Raw genomic sequence first — 24,310 nt, 5'->3', positions numbered from 1 at the left:
TTTTGATATAACTCATAAATAAGTCAACTGCCATTCCAAAGAGAGGGGACAGCACTAATGTTGATACAGAGGTCAGCCACACTTGGCCACCATCATTTTCTTGCCCAGGCATTTAAAAATGACAGGAGGCCTAGAAGAACCTCCAGATATCATTCCAACTATGCATCTGATTCTAAGCCTGTAATTACGTTTAAAATTTTTGGGGAGGGGGGGTCAAACTTGTTTTTTTTTTTTCATTGTTTTACTGAAACTGAAAAAAGTACCAAATATTTTAATAGTACAAAATGGTTTTTGGAAAGATAGAATGTCAGTTACATTCACCAAAATGGACACTGTACAAACAATTTATTGCTAGCCCAGTGTTGTATTAAATATTAAAATCTGTTAAGTTCAAACTGCATAAATAATAAAAAGGTAACTGCTGGACAAACAATACGATAGCAGGATGGACATTCATGGTGCTATTTACAAATAGCCGCAGCACATACCTCTCAAGTAACAAGTTGACTTGCGTTAACTTTATGAACCTAATACATACAAGTTAAATAGTTTATGTACTAACAAAATCCATAAAATACTACCACAATTGTAATGAGCTTGCAAGAAGTGGAGCTCTTGAGCGTAGGACCAAGGAGAAACTGAAGGACCCCAGCCCTAAAACCATTATTTATCCAGTTTCGGACAGTGAGTCACCTCTTCACCTGACAACCACTGAGCTCCTGCTCTCCCTCTTCCGGCTGATTCTCCATGTAGCTTTGTGGTAGGTTTCACAAATAAGCAGCTACCTTTGTTGCATTCACTTTTCTCTTAAGATCATTTCAATGAACCTGCTGTTAGCAGTCCTTCAAAAAACCGAGAAGCAACTTGGAACTTGCCCCCAAATAATAAATTATAATTCAAGAAAAAATTAAGTAAAGGATCAGTAACAAAGCAGTGTGAATGTTCAACAGATCTCTCCTATCCCGGCATGTGCCTATGCTTGGGGGGGGGGGGGGGGGGGAGGGAGGAGAGTGGGACTCACCCCATACTCTAAAATGATGATTGAGGAAAAGTGTAAACATGTTTTTGACTCTTTTATTCAAAACTATCCCTGTTTAAAACCCTAACCATTTAGACTTTCCAAAGGGTGCAGTCGACTGGGATGATCTCTTAGGAAATATGCCACTGAAATGAATAGGTTCTACATCTACAGTAATCTTCAGCAGCAGCCTCAGAGAATTTCCCACTGGATGGTGCAGAGAACTTTTTGTCCCCTATGCAACCTAAGTCTATCTGAGCAAAACACCTGAGAATTTCACCTCGGTGGTCTTATATCTTGAAATACAGTATCTACTGACCATAGCTTTCTTGCAGCAATGCATATTTCCCCAACGAGCTGGAGAATTAACATTACAATCTGTACAAATAGCACAATGGAAAGTGAAGCACCTGAAAAAAAATCTGAATATTACTGTGATTCAGTTAAGTTATTCCCTTGTCCAAATTTTAACCTTAGACCAACATTTTAAAAAAGCTTGTGAGATGCTTTGATGTGAGCTGAAGGCTTGGACCACAATAATAACAGGTTGTTTCAGGTTTGTATGCAAACTATACCAGTTTAGCCTGAAAACAATGAAAGAAAGAAAGCAACTAAGGGGGTTGACTGGTTTAAAAACCTCACCAAAAAGTTACAGTACTTGCTTTCTTTTCAGTAGCCAGAATATTTCCATTTTCAAACGGAGCAAGGTTAATCCTTTTGGATAGCTTGCATAAACCACATGGAGCCTCATGGTATAGAATACATGACTCAGGACACGCTGTAATCCATGTCCTAATTACAACCATCTGAAATATTTCCCATAGAGCAGCATCCTTTTGTGGCATTCAAACGGGCAAAGGATGCAAACAGCCAGGTGTGGATTACACATCCACCAATCCCATTTTGTGTCTTTCCACCAATCCATTGTATTGAACAATTATATTCCTTCTAAAATTCACATGTGTTGTTTCCTTTTGCACATCAATTTCTCATAGTAATGCTTTGTTTCGAGTTTGTCAGTTTCACACAGCTTTCTTGGTACATGTTCCCTGAAGATCTTGTAGATTTATTTTTGACCTGTCACAAACAAGATAAAATAAATTCAGATGTTAAGTTTTGTTAACTGTCTGGTAGAAAAGAGGAACAAAGTGATGAGACTAGGTAATGGTCTCCCTCTATTACCTGTTGTGAATCATGTGGCTTCTGACTAAATGCCCTGCAGCTAAGGCAGCCATAAGGGACAGTTCTCCGGCCATTACTGTCGCACACACAATTTTAGCAAGCTGGCGGGCATTCTCTCCAGGGTTCTCCGAACTTGCTCCCTGCACCCCCAGCATCTATAAGGAGATAACAGCGTGCTTTAGAAAAAGGCATAAATGTATTCTGTTCATGATGCTGGGAGCCCTCACTTTGCAACTTCTAAACAACTTTCAAAATATTAGCTCAATGGTAAAGCTGTACAAGCAACAAAGTTCTGAATTTAGCAAGTCCAACATCTCGTAGCCTTAGCTAAAAGACACTGGCAGCAAGAAAGATCTCTGCATTTGACCTTGGAGAATCAGAGTCAGTTGCACTTGGACACGTGTCAACTCAATGCCCACAGCCTGAATCTAGCCCGCCGTGTTACTTTATGTTCTCCCCAGGTGTTGGACTACAACTCCTATATTTCTCATCAGTAGATATCATGACTAGAACTGTTGGCATTAGAAGCATTCTTCTAATACAGGCACATGCTGAAAGTGTCTTTAAACACACACGTCACTGATGAGCAAATATTTGTTTCTTGTTCCCCCCACCACCACTAGTGCAGGTATATATATTTGGGATATTAAAAAGCAATACAAAACAATAGAGCAGTCGCTTCCAACTCATGGGTTGCAACCCCAAATGGGGTCACAAAGGGTATTCTGTAGGGTTGCCGGGCAGTGGTGAGCTATGAAAATGTAAAGGAGGGAAAACAAAAAATCCTATCATCCTAATGTCATCATGCCTGTATTTCAAATTTTACTCCTCTTTGCCTATGTTTAATGTATTGGGGTTGTGGGTTACTTTGCTCCTATAAAATAGAGCAGTGACTTGGAAACTGCTGCAACCGAGCCTGCAAATGTGGGAGTTTGCTGGCAGAGCACAATAATTCCAAATTGCAAAACATGGGCCAGAGGTTTTGAGATACAAAACAGGGTTGGGCTGTAATTATGCAAATTTATTTCTTTTGATACTCATACATATTTATTTATTCTGAGTCTTTACACCTGTAAACAAGCCTGCTGTGGTAACAAGTTGGTTCCTCCGCCCACAGTCCCAATTTCTATGGAGGGCATTGTGCAACTGATGTATAGATCTTCATTGGCAGGACCAGCTGACTCCATCAGCGTGATGCAGTTTGAGCTGCTGACATTCTGGGCTGCATCCTAGTCAGGTAAAATGAAACAAAAGACCACATGATTTTAGCTTTGATTTTGTTGTATGCCTCCCTCCCTCACTCTTTCATACATACACACAGTGGTAAATTAAAGCAAAACCTACCTGTCCACATGCAATGTACATGGCAGTGACAATGTTTGCTGCATGAGCATTGTAGCCCCCTATGCTGCCAGCCATTGCAGAGCCAACCAAATTTTTGTTTACATTGACTTCAATCATGGCTTCTGTGGTAGTCTTCAATACCTGAAACAAACCCAAATAAACAACAATAAAACTCCTATGTGATTCCAATTAATGTAGAAAGTAGGCTGGTCAAAAACAACATTTGTCTCTTACCAAGAAGATTAATATACACATAGAATCTTGCCTAAAATATTACCATATTGAATGAGAAGAAAGTTATAATTACCTAGTGCCCCACCTAAACAATTTCTGGATAGAGTTCATACTGAGATCATCTGAATAGATCTGTTTTATTTTTTTAAATGCTACAGTAATTTGCAAATAAGGTAGGTACTCACTTCTTTAACAACTTTTGCTGGGATGATTGCTTCACAGACAACTGATTTCCCTCTCCCTTCTACCCAGTTTATGGCAGCTGGCTTTTTATCTGTACAATAGTTACCACTAACAGCTAAAACATGGAGATCAGGAAACTCTTCCTGCAGCTTTGCAAGTGCCTTCTCTGTACCCTGTTTAGGGAAAAAAAGATGGGAAAGAGAGGAAAAATATATATTTATACAGCTCTGGTGTCTTATAGTAATGACTGATATCTCACCGAAGGAACTAGCAAAAGATACAAAGCAGGAACAGCCAACGGGACAGGCGGACTAAGAATTTGATATTACAGTAGAGTCTCACTTATCCAAGCTAAACGAGCCGGCAGAAGCTTGGATAAGCAAATATCTTGGATAATAAGGAGGGATTAAGGAAAAGCCTATTGAACATCAAATTAGGTTATGATTTTACAAATTAAGCACCAAAACATCATGTTATACAACAAATTTGACAGAAAAAGTAGTTCAATACGTAGTAATGTTATGTTGTAATTACTGTATTTACGAATTTAACACCAAAATATCACGATATATTGAAAACATTGACTACAAAAATGGCTTGGATAATCCAGAAGCTTGGATAAGCGAAGCTTTGATAAGTGAGACTCTACTTATATTAAAATAGAATGCAAGCAATATGTTTAATACTTAACTACAGAGACACAAATGAAAACACAAAACTAAAAAAGCTCATTCTTTTAAAGTTAAATTATATTAAGTAGTAACTCACTCACAGCACGTTACTCTAGAAGATATCAATAGAAGGCACTTTGTGCCAAACATTAGCTTGGATCCAGACTTTGCCCTGAGAAGTGGGAATACTCCCTCAACCAAATTTTCACTCTTATAGGGAGAGGGGAAAGCTATTTTTACTTATCCCCTCCCATCCTCTTGAACCCTTTGCACCCTTCAAAAATCTGGAGTGTGGGGAAGAGTACCTGAAATAATTTAGCAAGTGATACAAGCACTGCAGCAATGAGGAGGAAATCAACTAAATTCACTTCCTTTCTGGAAATCCACCACTGGATTTTTTTCCCAGCAGAAACGGAAAAGGCCTATCTTTTACTTTTTTTCAAAGAGAAAGTCGTGTTAATCTGTTCAGTATTTTAAAAAGGGAATAGGAGGGAAAAAAGAGTCTTATGACATCTTTAAGGCTAACCAAATTATGTCATCATGAACGTTTGTGGACTCCATCCTGGATTTGAAGAAAAGGATTTTAATCTATGTAAATCTTGTTTATAAAAGGTAAATTCGGATCAAATTCACTGCAACAAAAAAGTCACATGAACTCTATGGACAGTTTGTTCCAACCTTTTTTTTAGAAATGTTTGAAAATCACACATTTCACTTCCTTTCCAAGATATTTCTGAAACAATTGTTTTCACTTTATCATTTAAGATAACACTAAAACCCACATCAGCCTCACAACAGCATAGTGTAGAATATGGTAGGGATTGTAGTCCAAAACATCTGGAGAGAACCAAACTGGAAAATTATTAGCTAAGGGACAGGAAAGGACATGAAACAAATTTATTCCAGACAACTTTGTCAATCCATGTAATTGAATTCCCAACTCTGGTTAATTAAATAGGATTGCAACATCATTTTCCCAATACAGCGACACTTTTAACATGCAAGTAGAATTCTAGATCTTTAGTTTCTTTCTTCTCTATCCCCAGGGTATCTTACTAGAAAAAAGACTTGAATTAACTACTTTGAAATCAACATTTGTTTAAACCACGGCACTTACTTTTGAAATCATATTCATTCCCATTGCATCACCAGTTCTAGCTTGGAAACGGATATAGAGATTGCGTCCTGCTAAACCCACATGAAGCCTTTGGAGACGAGCAAATCTATAAAAATTATTTTTGAAAAAGTGATAAATGTAATGTTGCCTCAACATTTATTTTGGTTGCACCGTTTCAAAGTGCTTTAAGGGGGGCACAATACCCCATCCTTTACTATATAAAATCCTAACCTGCTAGTGCTATCGAATACATCCTTAATTTTTTTAAAGCCTTCGGGTGTCTCAAGCCAAGCTTTCACTTCGGCAGACTGACAGGCAGTGGGCAGCCTTATCACAGGCCCTCGAGTCATTCCATCTGCCAGAATACGACTCTTGGCACCTCCACCAAGCTGAGATAAAGACAAGAGTATGATTAGTGATTAGTAAATTGGCATGTTCAACTTTTATTATTTCAAACACTTCAAGAAACAGCTGACAACAGGTAGGTCAGAAACATTATATTGCCTTCTCCATTCTAGCTCTGCCCTTCAATATCAAGGGGCAGCAAGTGGGGACTGCAGAGGGGAAGGGAAATCTGTTCCCATACGAGACAGGCACAGTTGGATACCATTATCTAGCTGTTTAAATACCAACCCTGCTCATTGGTACTTACACATATTGCTCTGCACCCTCTATTTGTGCTTGCCACTAGGCATCCTTCTGTTGTTGCCATTGGAACCTGAAATTCTTTGTTATCCAGAAGAAGGGGGCCAACCACTCCCACAGGGATTGGCATGTATCCAATCACATTTTCACAGCAGGCACCCATTACCTTAACACAAAAATCAACATTGAAATAGGTACTTTTTAAAAAATGATATCATTATTTTATGGCAAACAATACTTTATGAACAATAATCTTTTTCTTGATGCTTGCTACAAACTCAGAATAGAAACTTGATCAATTTACAGAAACATTAGAATGACAAAAAAAGAGAAGAAGATTGTATTCATATCATCTTAAGCTATACTACTTTTGACATCCTGGGAACATGTAGAAAGGGAAAGACACATCTACATCTGCTATACTACAGAAGCAACAAAAAACCTTACAAAGGATGTTCATACAACTATATCTGTTGTTTCCTATCATTTCCTTTAGGCTGAGGACCCATATCTGCTGATGACCACATTCAGTTTAATTTCAAATCAAATAAAAATCCCCAAACACTTCATTCTTCTGTTCATAAATAAAGGGAGTTCAGATGAACTCCCTCTATTAGCTCCAGCTCCATGTGGGGACATGAGAGAAACCTTCCACAAGGATGGTAATATATATATATAAACCTTTAGGCGTTCCCTGGACAATGTCCTTGCAGACAGCAAATTCTCTCACACCAGAAGCGACTTGCAGTTTCTCAAGTCGCTCCTGACACGAAAATAAATAAACAAAAATAAATAGTGCACAACTTTGTTGTTAACCCACACGTCTACTCACCAAAGAATAATTGTAGTTCTTATAAGGAAGATAATGCAAGGAGGAAGGTTCAGGAAGTTTCTGAGATAAAATTTGTCTCCTAATTGACACACCACGTTCCTGAGTTTCCATCAAAGTTTCCAGCTTGTAAGCAGGAATATGTTTTGCACTGACTAAATTAATGACCTCAGCATCAGTAAGGAACTTGGCGCCCATCTAGGAAGATGAAAAAAATTGTTTGCTTTTTTGGTTGCCTTCTTACAAACTATCTCTTTTCTAGTAATAGATAACATTCTGAATTCTCTATAACTAAGACAGACTGCCATTGAAATGTGGAGGAGGCAGTAAGACACTGGAGGCAAAACAACTTGAATTTCAGTTCATTACACATTATACAAATAGAAAAACAAGTAATTTCTTGGTTTATTTCACAAGTCAGATTCATAAAGATGTCATATATCCATAACGAATATCATAAAAATACTTCCTGCACCAAGTTATTCTACTTTCTTACCTTGCCATTCTGAAGTATTGAAAGGCATTCTTCAACAGAGCGTGACTCTTTTGGCAAACTGAAATCAGGCTCTGTATTATTATCTAATGAGGATGTTTCTTCAGGAGCACAACTACCAAGCAAAAAGGTGGCTTTTGCTGGTGACTCCGTCAGGAAAGACTTTATAGTTTCATCTGCAAAAAAATTGAAGATAAAATAGATGGTCGCATGCTTCAAACTTTGGTATCAAACTTTTAAAAATTGTAAGCAGAAGTATCATTAAAGAATTTACCTTTTTCAGTTTTGGCAGATAGAGCATTTGCATTTTTGGTGATGGGATTATTTTTTAAAGGCACAGATTGTTTTCTGCAGCAGTTTTCTGGACTTTTTTTCTGAATTAATAATGGTGATGTTATAGGGTTCTTCAATGACAATGTGGATTCCATCTCAGTCTGTTCAAAGAAGATGTATTTGACAGCAAGGAGAAGAGCTAAGCCAAGTGTAATTACTTGCTCAATATCCATACTGGCCATTCTAGAGGGGAGTAAACAGGCAATATATATTACTGCTTGTAATGTAAACCTTCTTGACACAATTTTAAAACAAGGAGAATTAGCTGATTTCCTTAATAACTGGAAAAAAACACAATGTATGTCTCATTTTCTCTGTCCAGTGCAAATACTTGATTACCCACTAAATATTGGCATTCTTGCTGTTTAAATAAAAAACAATAAATAAAGAAGGGTTCGCCATTACTAATATAGAGCAATAGCCCTCTATAAATTAATCTTCCTTCTCCAAAACACGTTTAACATTCTGATCTTATGCAAGACTATTATGTTAGAAACCGCGCTGAGTCCCCTAGGGGAGATACGGAGGGCTACAAATAAAGTATTAATATTAAGTCCAGTTTTGGGAGAGTGGTTTGGCAAAGTTTTCAGGAGAAAAAAAATTATTCTGACAAGACAGGCCAAATGCTACCACCCCACTCCACTTCTGCAGTGTCTTGAAGCCACCCCACAGTTTTAAAAACAATTTAAAATAATGTAGGAAAGATACAAGCACCTTTCCCACCTCAATCTAAATTATTAGACACACTGAGCCACTTAAAAAATCAGTAGCTTAATTCATTGTAAATAATCTAAAATGAATGACAGACAGACAAACATGGATTAGCCTGAATATATTTAAGCAATACCTGGAAAGATAGAACTGCCACAGAGACACATTTGGCTCAATTCTTTTTGGTGTATTTTCATCCAGTCCCACAGATATTTCTGCTGTGCTATTTTGTGCAGATGGCTCTGCTATCCATCGACTATGAGCATGAACAAGAACTAAACCTAGAGACTAAAATTTAAAACAGAATTACTAGTTAATCTAAGAATATGAACATATACAAAGTTGAATAGAAATAAAGAGTATTTCAGAGCACAGTCCTTTTTATTGCAGTCTTATAGTAAGACTTTTTTGATTGCAAATGCATATGTGCCCTTTATATTTACTTGTCCTTTACATTTTCAGACTTCATAAACTTGCTATAGTTAAAGCTTTTCTAATATTAACTTTTTTAATTCATAAAATACTGCAGGGAAAATTGCAGTAAGTGTGCCTTGTGCCACGCCTCAAGCCAAAAGCAGAGTCAGGCAATAAATTTTTAAAAATGTTGCTATCATCATCATAATCATCATCTACAATGCAGTCAGAGCCTTTCCACATGCACAATGGAGGACCTTCTTATAGCAACACAGAGGCACCTCAAGCGGCTAGCTACTGGTCAAAAGACATTTAGTATAATGCCAAGTTTTTAACTCTGTTTGTATTTTTAAATTCATTACAGCTGTACCCTCAGTTCGCTTCTGATACGATAAATAAAAAATCATCTAGTGCTCCCTAGTGCTGTCTCTGATTCTTGATGGACTATACCATATAAAGTACCTATTTAAACACGTGGATGATACAGACATGGGTACACATGTTATAAGGATACAGACTATACATTTCTAGATGGTGCAACCATGTATACTATAATTGTGAATTAACATATGTTCATAACCAGATGTATGCCATTAGTTAAACAAAGTAAAGTACCAGCAGGTAAAATTGTATTAAAATCACTTTTAAAAACTAGCCTCGCCTCTTGATCAATTCAAGCTTTGAGTTCATGTTGCCCTGCAATTATCACTTTATTTTGACCTGGAAGTTATGCTTGGGCCATGAAATAACTATCTTTATTTTTGCCATTGATTTTGTTTTTACATTTGGAGAAAACTGAGCATTTTTGGCCTTTTTGATTTATCCAATAGGAAAAAATAACAAAAAAGCAACTTACCATGATCATCTTAACCCTCTGCGTTACTGGATTGGGTTTATTTTCTTCTTCTTCTAGAACACGAGCAAAGTGACTGAGTTGCCAAATGGGATGACCTTCGCGACTTTCCCGTGAAAGCTGCAAGAAGAAAATCAAAGTTTGGCACATGTATTAACCTTCCTACACAGGATCATGATTCACCATTGTATTAAAAGCTAAATGATATTCTATAGAACATTCAACTGATGTTTCACAATGAGAAGTGTAGAGTAGTTTTGATTAATATTTAGAAGATGTTCTGTCAATGAAAGAAGTATTGATCCTTTATGCATATTGCCCACCTTCATACTTGAATACAGGAACACGTACACAGCCAGGCCCACCTATCCTGCCAGTTTGATTTCCTGCCAGCAACCAAAGGTACTGGGGAAGTGTATCAGTTCTAGATTTCATGTGAATTTATTTATAGAAATATAACTAGAATCCCATATGCAGGAAGTATTCTAAATGTGGATTATAACTGACCAGTCAAGAAATAATAATTATTTGTAATTTGTAGGTTTTCTTACATTCATGTTGTTTTTGTGTTTTTCTAGCATTGTTGTTTTATACATATAAAGTTGTGTATTTGATAGTAATAAAGCAATGTTATAAAGATGCTATTAAAAATAGAATACGGCAGCAGCAAATAATCTTGAGACTAATAAAATCTGTGAAAGTTTAACCTGCAAATGTGGAGAGATGGCTGAAAATTATTCAACTTTTTCATGGTTTGTTTGTTATTCAAGGACCATTCCCATGATGTGGTATTAAGCTCCTGTAATCTCCTCTTATTTCAAATCAATGGCAGGAATTTTTCATGCTATTTTTTTGAAATGGGGTAATATAGCACATTAATCAATGTTTTGGGTCATAGTGTTTTACCCTTTAGTTTCTTCCAGATTTCCATAAGTTAGTTCCTGCAGTATATTCAGCTTATGAATAAATACCTCACAAGTATTATAACTGAAACACAATAATTCAAAGTTATGGTGCTGATTAATTCTTACCTCTAATACCAGGGACACACATGCAGGAAAGAAAGTCATGAAGACGAAGTAGTTGGCAAGGACAGACATGCAGCCAAAACAACACATGATTTCAAGCTGTCTTACTCCTGTCAGAAAGGTAAGGGCCAAGCAATTAGAACCACATCATTTTTTATTGGAAGAGTAATAAAGGTAACATTCAGCAAACAAAACACACATTTACAACCAAAAAATTAAAAATACTTCTGAATACAATTGGATCATTTAAACCAGTGGTTCCCAACCCATGGGTCATGATCTCAAATGGGATTTCTGTAGGGTCGCTGGGCAGTGGTGAGCTATGGAAAATTTTAAAAGGAGAAACAAAAAATTACATCATCACATCCTGCACAGAGATTTGTTTGCGTGAACGTGTGATGATCTTTCTTTCATTGGGTTAGCTTGTGAGGTCCAGGTTCATGTACTGTTTGGTGATTGGCTCGATGGAATGCAGGTGCTGCTCAGCTTGTTATTGGCTGATTCTTAGTGCTTCAGATTTCAACATATCTCTATGACAGCACATTTTCAATGCTTCTTCAATTGAAAACCAAAACATGAAACAGATTAAACGTTGGGAATAACATTAACAAAAACTCAGCTGCGAATTTTTAAGCTTGTTAATGAGTAACAATTTTAATAATCGCATTAAATATGTTGTAAGTTAACTTTAATTATATTATACTGAAAAATCTATTTTCAATGTGTTTTCATGTACCCTATTAAAAAGCTTATTAATGTATCAGGGTTGCAGGTCACTTTGCTTCTATAAAATGGGGTAGCAATTCAAAAAGGTTGGGAACCACTGATTTAAACGTATCATAAAAATGAGCAGAAGTGAAAAGAAAGTGGCCTCTCCAACAGTGTCATTAACAGGTAATTTACAATATGATTTTCTAAAACTGATATTCATGTAATATAAAATGTGTAAAGGCAAATAAATACATTAAATAGATGGTACAAAGTTTTTAAAGGAAGATAATAAAATAGCAGACCAGAATCAAAATGCTTTAAGGATTTCCCTAAAAACCAACAGAAATGGAAACATATAAATCCTCTAAGTAGGAAAGATGCCAAGTGACGGCCCAATTAGAGGAAATGCTTTATTTCTGGTATTGTATAACCTAATAGCTCTTGCTTTCTGAAGGATCAGAAAACGAAGCGCTATATGACAAAGAGAAAGCAGAAGTGGGTTAATATAATGACATGTGATCACTGAAATAAGCTGGTCCTTGGTTTGAAGATGGAAATCACCACTTTCAACTGTGTCTGGAAACAACAGGGTATCCAGACACAATTATTAAGTGTTTTTACTGTTGTACACTCAATCAATGGAAGTGGTTAAGGGCAGGCACACTTAACAGTGCACCACAGTATACTAGCCTCTGACTAATCAAGGCATGTACTACAAAACAAGGTATGATCTATCCAGGGATGGGGAAAGGAGTCATATGCAAATTCACACACCACAAAGCATTTTTCAATTAATGTACAGTTAAAAATATAAAATAACGTGAAATAGCTTTCTATAGTTGATAATACCTCTAAAAATTCAATCAATTTTGTCTTATTGAATAATGTTGTGGAAAACACTACTAAAGAATCAGATTGCAATCCCTATGCAATGTTCATCAGTAAAATCGTGACTATGGTCTTGGGACCCTCAGAAACAAAACACAAAAAAGCCATGCCAAATCATTTTTCTTAATATCCTAAGTCCTTTCTTTAAAACTGCTACCGTGTTTCCCCGAAAATAAGGCAGTGTCTTATATTATTTTTTGCTCCCAAAGATGCTCTAGGTCTTATTTTCAGGGGATGTCTTATTTTTCCATGAAAAGAATTCACATTTATTGTTGAACAAAAAATGAACATTTATTATATACTGTAAAGTAGTTGTCATCACAAACCAGCATAACCAGACAAACTGTGAATCCTATCAATAATTTCTTGTTACTACCATGTACAACAATCTATGGTATGTACATTTACCAAACCTGCATGCCCTAGTGTTCTGTTCGTGCTTCCAAACACAAACGGTGCTAGGTCTTACTTTCGGGGGAGGCCTTATATTTAGTAATTCAGCAAAATCTCTACTAGGTCTTATTTTCTGAGGATGTCTTATTTTAGGGGAAACAGGGTATTATGCTATTCTGGTATCTATGCCCTAAAAGCAGAGAATGGGAGAAAAAAATATATATTTAATTGAAATCTAACAGAGGACAACAGAAAACTGCACTCATCCCCATCCTCTAGGGAACATATAGTCCTTTAGAGGATACTGGACTGTCCTATTTGGTATATTCAATAGTGAAGAATAAGTAATATTTCAATAAGATCTGTAGAAACCCATGTTTTATCTTTCCCCTAGTACAATGGCGATAGAAGTATCTATCTTTTTTGTGTCCTCATAGATGGTATCTAAAATGGCAATAAAACTCCAGACGTACCAGACATTGTACCAACACCAATGACAAGACATTCTACAAGGGCATCTAGTGTAAATGTAGGACCCAATATTGCCATTCCACGTGAAATATTGTCTCTCACTTCATCCTACATGAAATACAAATATTTAAAGCAATTAGTATACAAATTGGAAAAGTGAAATCTGTTACTAGTGCTAAAACAGAATAAAATAAACAATTTATTTCCAGCATTTATATTTTTTTCCCAGGATTTATTTTATACCCCTCCCTTCTCACCCGAGGGGACTCAGCATGGCTGATAAAAGTGGATCCAATATGTATAATGGTTTTACATCAAAATTCATACAGGATCCACTGACATAGTAAGAAAAAGATTAGGCATGAGGGGGGAAGCCTTCTGTCTTTCATACAATTACTGAAGTAATCAAATATTAAGTAAGAGCAAAATGCCTCATATATAAAATATTAAAACTAATCCATGAGGACATGAACATTCACTTCTTAATTATTCCTAATGCGTTGTTATTAATGATCACCAAATTCCAAATTTATCCTTTAAAGAGCTTTATGCATAAAGGACCGTATCTGCATATTATGATTAACAGTTGAATGACATGTACTGCAAATATTAGACAATGTGCAACAACTCATTTCAAAGACGTATGTTCACTATGGGGTATATATCACATATCAATCCAATTATAATTTACAACAGTAAGAAAATATTCAGAAAATACGGCTGTATTCCAATATTCACATTGGGCCTTATCTGTTTCGGAACACTCTAATGGCATTTAATTTTTATTTATTCTGTTTATCTATCATTATCAATTGTTGTTCTTTCAATGGATAACAAAATGCATCAAAATAATTAGAAATCACAGAATCAGCAGATATAATTTTACAAAAGGGCATTAAAACAATTTTAAAACATGAAGAAAAATTAAAAACCAAATCAAGGAGAGGATAATAAAAATATTTTCAAAATGGAAAATAACTGAACTGAAAAATGTAATATATTGCTCAAGGTAGAAAAGTCTTTTACAAACTTTATAACACAATGGTCAGCAAAAAGGCATCAGGTGAGCAAATATTGTGAAAGCACCTACAAAGGGACCACTGCCTAGAAGAGAATTTTCAGTTTGTGGGCAAATCTGGAAACAGGTCCCTGCTGACAATTGTTATCTTTCGCTATTATTCTAGCTAGTGCATTGAAAGTTCCAGTTTACCAACCTTAATCAGAATATGACTCTAGACTACACCATCATATTCATACAATTTATTTTCAGTTATGACAGGTTGATAAAATATTTTAATAAATTATTTTTATGACAAGTTATATAATAATAATAAAACCACCACATCTTTTTATAACTCCTTACAACATATACATTAGAAGCCCATTACATTACAATCTAAAAACAGAGGCTTATGCTCACCTGTGAATTGGAACTGAGAGCAAATTTGGCTAATGCACTGGCTCTGGAGAGGTCAATCAGAAGCAAGAAGAATGGCAGAGCTTCACTGAAAAAATTTAGAAAACACATTGGCTCTTTAAAATTTAATTTACAAATGTGCAATATAAGATACACACATATCTTATAGACTTCCCCAATTATGAAGACACAAATTATGAAGACTCAAGTTAACTATGTTTTGGCACTTAAGCTACAGAAATACATTAAAGTTTTTTGGGGATATTTTATACTGGATCAGTATGTATGGTTGTAAAAGCTGGACAGCATAGAAAGCTAACAGGAAGAAAACCAATTCACTTGAAATGTGATGCTAGAGAAGTTTTTTTACAAATGCCATGGACTGTTAAAGAAACAAATAAATGGCTCCTAAAGCAAAGCAAATCTCCTTAGAAGCCAAGATGCCTAAACTGACACTATCATACTTTGGCCATATCATGAGAAGACATGACACATAGAAAGCAATAAAGCTTGATAAGGTAGAAAGCAAGGGAAGACTGAATTACAGATGGATAAACTCAAGGAGTCTCTAAGTGTGCAGTATCTGAGCAAGATTGTTGATGATAGGATTGAGGTCTCTCAAAGCATTAAAGTGGAATATAAATGTAATAATAATAACATTATTATAATACAGTAACAGAAATAATAATAATAATAATAATAATAATAATAATAATAATGTCACCGTAAGTTCAAGTCAACTTGAAGACAGTTAAGAAGAATAAATAAATTATGTCTGATTTTCCACCTGAGACATTCATTAGGATATGCATATCATTAGGATATATGCAACATAGCAAATGATGAGTTGGGTTGTTGTCTATAAACACTTAACTTATGTGTGCTTCTTAGGCTGCTGACTGATTTGCATTTCTCATTTTAGTTGCTGCTGATTTTGGCAATGTAAAGGAACTCAAGAGACACTCTTGCTCATATTATAAATATTTTCTTCAACATTTTATCAGTAATATACACCAGTATAAGTACTCCAGGGGGCCCCTGATGGCACAGTGTGTTAAAGCGCTGAGCTGCTGAACTTGTGGACCAAAAGGTCCCAGGTTCAAATCCCGGAAGCAGAATGAGTGCCCGCTGTTAGCCCCAGCTCCTGCCAACCTAGCAGTTCAAAAACATGCAAACATGAGTAGATCAATAGGTACTGCTCTGGCTGGAAGGTAACGGCGCTCCATGCAGTCATGCCGGCCACATGACCTTGGAGGTGTCTATGGACAACGCTGGCTCTTCGGTTTAGAAATGGAGATGAGCACCAACCCCCAGAGTCGGTCACGACTGGACTTAACGTCAGGGGAAAACCTTTACCTTAACCTATAAGTACTCCAGCACTGCTAGAAGAGAGGGGCTACTCTGAACATTTCTGCAATGATTCTCACTTTGCCCAACCTCACTCATCTTAGTTTAAAGGCTAAACCTACTGCTGGATAAATGGAATACACTGTATATAGAATAATGAATAATACTTACTTCAAGCCTGTCAGTTCCTTATCAAGAAAGTGAATCACTACTGTACTGAAGACAAAACTTGAGAAGATTGTGAAGAGCCCAGCAATACCTTGAAAAAAAGAAAATGGAAATAAAACACACAGAAGGGGCATCTACACTGTAGAATTAATGAAATTGGATACCATTAACTGCCATGACACAATGCCATGGAATAATGGGAGTTGTAGTTTTATAAGGTCTTTAGCTTTCCCTGCCAAAGCGTGCTGATGCCTCACCAACTACAGTATGCATCGCTCCCTTTAATTTCCATTAACAAGACAATCTTGATTTTGAAGCAAGTTGTCTAGCTTTGAACAGCACTAAAAACTTGCATTTAGTAGCAACTCCCTAAATGTATTGTCTCAAAATGAATTCCTGATTGCTTGGGACAATATTAAATTCCCACAAAATACCAACTTGATATTCAAATGGAATTTAAAAATACATGTCTTCCTTCATACAGAAATCTCAAGCAGTAAATTCCCCTATTTTTGTTTCCAATGGCCTCCCAACCAAATGGACACTATGGCTTCTCTATCTTTCAAACATGTCCCTTTGCTTAGATCAATGCAGCATTACCCATATTTGCATTTTGTGCCTCTGAGCACCAGCGATAGCCTGGTTAAGTAGTCTGCATGCAAGAACCATAGAAACATTTTTTTCTACTTGGAAAGACCTAAGTCCTCCCAAAGTACTTGTTGTTGTTCTCTTATTTCATCATCTGCTACAGTAAATCAACTTTTAAAAATATGCTAAAATTGCATGTGTATTCTCCTTTTTTACCTGCACCTGAACACTATCTCAAAAATAATCTGTTCTAGTCTACAAACAGATGCAAGTAAAATCTTGTGAATGCTGCCAACAACAACACTTTGTTATGCAATGTGTATGCAGCCCAAACGTATTAGCCCTTTATATTTGGATTACCTACATGTACAAATTTGACTGTATGTCTTTATATACATGGACATTTGTAATTCTCCTTTTGTTGTTTTGTGATCACTTTTGAAAAAAAATACAAACTTACCTAAAATATATTTTGATCCAAGCTGTCTCAGATTCTGAAACTGGAAGTATATGTAAAGGATTGCTATACAGCGTGTGATTGTCAATATTATGATATCACTGCTCAAAACATCCTGTTAAGAGAAGAATATAGTTTTGCTTATTAAAATATAACCAATAATTTTCTGTTATCAATATTTTCAACATTTCACATTTTTGAAGCATTAATATTGCCAAGTATCAGGCTACATTCCTTAATCTCTAAAACTGAAACAGGATTAGGACCAAATTCATGCATTTTATTTTTGTCAATAACACCAAACAGTGTTTCATTGAATTTAGCTTGGATCAATTTAGCAGTTTAAATTCTAAGTAAGGTGATTATATTAACAACAAATGTGTAAACAATAAGTTTATTATCTTACTTCTTCAAACTTGGGACATTCGTAATTCCATCCACAGATTTTGTCATTACCAGTGAACATCTTCATCGACATCATACAAATAGTGAGAGTTACAGTACCCACAATGACCTCCCATGGATGAGAAGCCACAAAAAGGCCGTGCACTTGAAATAGTCTGGACAGCATGTTCAAAATTATTTTCTCAGACCTAGAAGTTAATGCAAACAAAATATTATCTTAGTACAGGAAGCTATGCATTTCGGTAGATCTATAATTTAATGACTTCTATGCAGATTAAGCAAATGCAATAGCTATTTTTTTTGTATTAGCTGAACATAAAACAAAATCAATATTTTTTTACAAACATTTCTTCCATAAGAAAAGGTGTTTCTTGTTAGAAGCCCTGAAAATTATTTGGTTACATCACAAGGGATACTACCACACAAAAGTTGCTATCCTGTGGTGTTCCTGGAACACAGAAAAACCCAGACCTCATTGCATGCAGAAAGTTCCAGGACTATGGTAAGATCAGGTCCTATTGACAGGCTTTGCCAGTCAGTAGTTCCTAAGCAGTGGTATCAAACTTATGGTCTTACAGGTTTTTTGGACAAACTGGCTAAGGCTTCTGGGAGATGAGCCCCAAACATGTGGAGGGTTACATGTTTGACACCACTGTCCTAATGGCTTCATCCTGGGGCAGTGGTGGATCAGCAACAAGTATCACGCAACCTCGTGCAAGAGGGACCATTGCCAAAGATAACAGCCATGCTACTATGATTGTTTCCACCACAAAGCATCAAAATCTACAGCAATGTCTCTTTCACTGACTTAGTAGTGGATCTGCACCCTCTCTTCATGAACACTTCTGAGTAAGTAGAGTATTTTTTTTATTGGTGATTATACCAAATGTATCAACTGACTGGCTTCTTAAATTTTACATGATGTACCAACTCATTCTTTAATAACATTGTCTCTTCACACTATTTCAAGACAGACGCTCTCACAAATTTCAGTCTATGTGAACTATGATATAAATAGCTACTTGTCAACATTAAATTTAAAATTATCTATTGTAGTTGAACTGTTGGGCTACAAATCTGGAGACCAGGGTTCAAATAACTGCTCGGCCAGGGAAAGCAAATCACACTCTCGCAGCTTCAGAAAGAGGCAAAAACAAACTCCCGCTGAATAAATCTTACCAAGAAATGCCTATGATACAGTCACCTGTATCAGTTTGCGAATGATTTCAGCGGATAAAGTTTTAACTTACTCATTTTATTACTCATGGACTTTCTGTTTTTAATGTTAATTTTAGATTTTAATGTTGACACTTAAAAAAAACCCTTTATTTTTAATTTTGTAAAGTTTTATACTCTTGGTTTGTGACCGTAACAATAAAATTAATTAATTCATTCATTCACCTTAGGGTCTTTGTAAGTCAGAAATAACTTAAAGGCACAAATTAACAACAAACAGGGAGACTCTGTACTGTACAGATAATGCAAAGATATTTAGAGATGTGGTCCAATTCAAAGAAATGTAATGACAATTTTGTGGATTTTTTAGAATGGCTGGTGTAAAGAAAAAATTAAAAAATCTTACATTGTAGGATGTGCGCTCCAAACAGATAAAACAATCTATACAGTATATTCAAATGCACCCTCCTGTACTAGGAGACAAGTCAAGTGACTGAAGTGAGAAATATGTAAGACTAATTAAGTTTTGAGCAAATAATTTCAAAAAAAATATTTTCCATTATATTTCTTGTGATTTTTTTTCATTCAGAAAGCACAAGCTAAATGCCAATTTAAGTATGATCCAAATAGCATCCTTTTCTGATATCTACAAATGACAGGACATATGTAGTGCGCAGGCATGTATTTGCAACAGTAACATGTCTCCTGCCCACTTTCATTTCTTTTGAACAGCTCCATTAACTTCCTTAAGAGATGTTCATGTATATTTAATAAGGACTAATTGTCGATAGTAATTCTTTCTCATAACTATTCTGTAACCAATACTTTTTCAGGGCAGTAATCTTATTGCAAACCTGAATTAGTGGACTGTATAGATTTTTTTCTGTTGTCACAAAGCCGTTTTTAGGTTTGCATTCCTATATTTATTGGTCTACATTCCTAAAACAGAACATTACTACAGGCAGTCCCCAAGTTATGAACAAGACAAGTACTTCAGGTTTTTTCTTGAGTTCAATCTGTATGTAAGTCGGAACAGGAACATTTTTATTGGTCTACATTCCTAAAACAGAATATTACTATAGTACTATATATTTCAAATGGCTTATTAAGATAGAATGGGACATGTGTTGAATGCTGACACAATTAATTGATTTTTCCATGGGCCATTCTCTATTTTACTTTAAAATATTTAAGGCACAGAACATTTTAATAAAAAGGAAGTAATAAAAAGCTCTGGGTCCCCCTGGGGGAGAAGAGCGGTATAGAAATTAATTAATTAATTAATTAATTAATTAAATAGTAGCCCTGATATCTTCATATTCACAATCTGATTACATTTTTCCATCAATTGTTTTATCAGCATACTTCACAGATTTTATAGGAGTATTGGATGCCAATCATTCAGGTTTCAGAAAAATAAAAATCAGACAATACGCTTACTTTTTAAAAATTAAATCAGATATTTATAATGGTAGTCCATCTCCAATAGTGTAGAAAGATTCTACTTTTAGAACCATACAATTCCTGAGGCAAACAGTCTTTTTATTTCCCTTGAACAAGCCGTCTTTGAGACAGGTTATAACACAGTAAATAGGGGTTGCTTTTTATAGATGTTAACTCTCTGCAATCAAACTATCTTCAGCGAGCCACAACACTCACGGCTCTTGTGTCAAATATGGAGAACTACTTCATGTAATACATCAGTGTGCACAAATTACATTTTTAAAACAATATAATTCTGAGTATGAACAACTTTCTGTCAGGTGGATGCCAACACACATAACTTTTAGTTATTTATTTTTAAGAACACGGGGCAAAAATCAATGGGAACACCTTCCTTTTCTATATTTTCTATCAGTCATGTCCCTTACTTTTTAAAGATTTATTACTTTTCCTTTTTTTGTTCTACTTTATTAAATATTTTCCCAAAGTAATTAGAACAAAATGGGTAAAAAAATTTAACGTGGCTATAAAAGACAAAACAGAATACAAATTACTATAGGATTTATCACCATTTTAGTTTCACATTAAAATTATATTTTAGTCCATATCCATTACTGATCTATAAATGACACAAAAAGGCAAACTGGGAAATTACTCTAAACTAGCATGACACAGTGCCATGGAAAATTTAACCCATCTCTGATAGCCAGAAAAGGGCAAATAAAGAAAATGCAGTGCTACTGCTTTGCAAATACTCTGGTACCAGCCACACCCAAAAGCCATCCTTGCTATACTTAAGCAAGACTGAAAACGACAAGAACCAGTGTGAACTGGACTTGGAGGAGCTGTTAACACTGCTTAACCAAGAATCCCTTACTTTAAAATTGCAGCAGATACCGTTTTGTTTTTGTTTTTTTTAGAATAGGCACATTGTCCCAGGAAAAATAATAATCAGAGCCTTTTATGTTTTGAAGATGTACAGGGCGTTTCAAAAAGATGAACCTGATTTGAAATCACTATATCTCTGTAACCATGAACCACCCATGAATGAAACCCTTACCACTTGAAAGGGTGGGGCACAAAGTTTCAAACAATTGCTGCTAGATGCCTCTACCGAAAACAAACCACTGGCCTCAGTCATTCATAAGATGACAACCACACTACATAAGGCCTAATGAGATAGTCTCCATTTGCAGAGTTATTTTTTAACTTTGTTTCTGGCACAAAATGGTAAGTAAAATTTGATAACTCATTAAACAGTTTTTTTTCATTTTTTGTGTAATTGTAACACGTTGCTTCTGTGAAGTATATTGTTTTGAAACTGGGTTTGTCATTTTGAAACGTCCTGTATTTATTATATAGAATCTTAAGAGTTGTAAGAGACCACTAGCCTCATTGGCCCAAATGATCTATCACAGGTATAGGCAAACCTCAGCCCTCCAGGTGTTTTGGACTTCAAGTCTACATAGGGACCACCAAACTCAGCATTGCCCAAACACGAATCAAGGAACATGAAAGGCACTGCAGACTAATTCAATCAGAGAAGTCAGCCATAGCAGAGCACTTGATGAATCAACCTGGACACAACATATTATTTGATAACACAGGACCACTCAGACAACCACTATGTCAGACTACTCAGAGAAGCCATTGAAATCCACAAGCATGTGGACAAATTTCAACAGAAAGGACGAAACTATGGAAATGAACAAAATCTGGTTACCAGTATTAAAAAAAAACTCTAAAATCAGGACAGTACCGTAAATACAGACTATGCTGAAAACAGGAGAATACCAGACAGAAAACAATCAGGGCTAGCTAATACCTCCTAACAAAGGATTCCCCCAGGCAGTAAGCAGCCAGTCCTTGAAGCTGCAAGGTCATTAAATGGTAATCAAGGTGGCCAACTGCTACATTAATACTTGCCTCAAACAGACAAGAGTTATTTCTCACACCCTGGACCTTCCACAGATACATAAACCCCTTTTGCTAAGTTTTCAGCAGGCCTCACAATCTCTGAGGATGCCTGCCAAAGATGAGAGCAAAACATCAGGAGAGAATGTTTCTGGAACATGGCCATACAACCTGGAAAACTCACAGCAACCCAGCAATTCCAGCTATGAAAACCTTCGACAAAACAATAAAACTTGGCATTATACTACATTTCCTTTGACCAGAAGCTGGCCACTTTTGAGTGCCCCTGGTGTCGCTGTGCTTGTGGCAGGGCTCCTAAATTGTTGTCCCTTAGTGGTGGCCCCTTGGCTGTTGTCCCCAGCCAAATCATATCCCTCCCCAGGGATATGATTTCAGCCCCTTCCCTCCTGATCTTCCGTAAAAAAGTGAAAATGTGGCTTTGTGACCAAGCCTTTGGATAACTTGTGGAATAGATAAGATAGAATGATATGTAATGACTATCGGGACAGCCGGATTACGCTTGAGGATTATGTGATTAATGGTTTTAAAAATTGTTTTAAATGTATTTTATAATTCTATTTATTATGGTTTGTTTATAAGGCTTCAAACAGTTGCCTATGTGTAAAGCCGCCTTGAGTCCCCTCCAGGGTGGAGAAAGTCGGGGTAGAAATGTCGCAAAAAATAAATAATGAATAGGGGCACATTTATATTGTAGAATTAATGCAGTTTGCCACCTCTTTAACCGACATGGCTTAAGGTTACGTTAATCTTAGGATACCTAGTTTGGCGAGACACGTGCATAAAAACAAGACCGATTTCGTTACAGAGGCACCAGCACTCTTTGGGAGAGGCTCAAGACCTTGTGGAACAGGCATGGGCCAGCTTGGGCTCTCCAAGTGTTTTGGACTTTAACTCCCACCATTCCTAACAGCCTCAAGTTCTTTCTTTAAGCGGCTGAGGGGGGAAAGGAATGGGCCTGAGGCTGTTAGGAATGGTGGGAGTTGAAGTCCAAAAACACCTGGAAGGCCCATGCCTGCTGTAGAACTACACCTCCTATGATTCTATAGCTCTGAGCCGTGGCTGTCAATGTGACAAACCTGAGGTCTTCCTGAGGCTTCGCTTCCGGGAAGGGAGGCCTGTCGTGCCTTATCAACGTCCATGAAGGATGACAAACAGGCAGTCCCAGCTCTGCCTCAGGCCCTACCGTCACTATGCGGCTGTTCCGGCCGCTTTTATCCGATTCGAGCCGCCCTCCTCAGGGAAGAGAAAGAAGGAAAGACGCTTCTTGAGGGAAGCTAACAGAACCCACAAAGAAGGAAGGCCCCCTCCGGCCGGAACAACAACACAAAAGGCTGCCCACAGCGCGCCTGAAACGTTTTCCACCACGGCCTAACCTACTGACTGACACACAGGCCAAGTACCTGGTTTAATCCACGCTCAGGCTCGTCCTTGGGACAGGTAACACCCGTTCCCTCCTTCCCCTCTCTCGCCGCAGACTGAAGCGTCCGTCCTCCCCTCTCGACAAGGACACCCGGCTCGCGACGCCATCGCCCGATCGCGCAGCCAATGGCGGGCCCTCGTCACGCCCAGCCGGGTGACGCATCACCCCGCTCTGTCCCCATGGCAACCGGAGAGAGAGAAAAGGAAGCCTCGACGTGGATCAGGAGGGGGCCGCGCGCCATCTCGCCACGGGAGCGCCGGCCAATGGGCGCGCCGCCCGAACGTCCTCGCGCTTCCTCAGTGGTCAGCAACTCGCCGGCTTATTTGCATGTGGGCTCCGGCGGACCAATGGGCTTCGCCTTTGCCAGCGGGCGAGGAGGAAGCGCACAGGGGCGCTGTATTTCCATTTGCCTCTTCCATCAGTTAACTGAACCCAT

General features: G+C 37.0%; 1 protein-coding gene across 2 annotated transcripts; it reads right to left on the bottom strand.

Moving 5' to 3' along the window:
• Window positions 1–255: 255 nt before the first annotated feature.
• Window positions 256–24,010, bottom strand: hmgcr (3-hydroxy-3-methylglutaryl-CoA reductase). Of its 2 annotated transcripts, none has more exons than XM_003216255.4 (20): window positions 23,855–24,010; window positions 17,902–18,088; window positions 17,499–17,610; window positions 16,454–16,541; window positions 14,939–15,023; window positions 13,521–13,626; window positions 11,059–11,165; window positions 10,031–10,147; window positions 8,897–9,048; window positions 7,991–8,232; window positions 7,720–7,892; window positions 7,227–7,421; window positions 6,402–6,560; window positions 5,981–6,138; window positions 5,750–5,855; window positions 3,964–4,134; window positions 3,545–3,685; window positions 3,271–3,429; window positions 2,201–2,355; window positions 256–2,095 (listed from the first exon to the last, which is right to left on the bottom strand). In XM_003216255.4, the coding sequence occupies exons 2-20, from the start codon at window positions 18,064–18,066 to the stop codon at window positions 2,041–2,043; spliced, it is 2,646 nt and encodes an 881-aa protein (XP_003216303.2). In that variant the 5' UTR covers window positions 18,067–18,088; window positions 23,855–24,010; the 3' UTR covers window positions 256–2,040. The 2 variants fall into 2 exon arrangements, with proteins under 2 accessions (XP_003216303.2, XP_062828403.1); XM_062972333.1 differs by lacking the exon at window positions 23,855–24,010 and adding an exon at window positions 23,531–23,638.
• Window positions 24,011–24,310: the final 300 nt, after the last annotated feature.

Source organism: Anolis carolinensis, chromosome 2, assembly GCF_035594765.1.
Source record: "Anolis carolinensis isolate JA03-04 chromosome 2, rAnoCar3.1.pri, whole genome shotgun sequence".
Classification (NCBI taxonomy): domain Eukaryota; kingdom Metazoa; phylum Chordata; class Lepidosauria; order Squamata; family Dactyloidae; genus Anolis; species Anolis carolinensis.
This window is presented reverse-complemented; position numbering and strand designations above follow the sequence as displayed.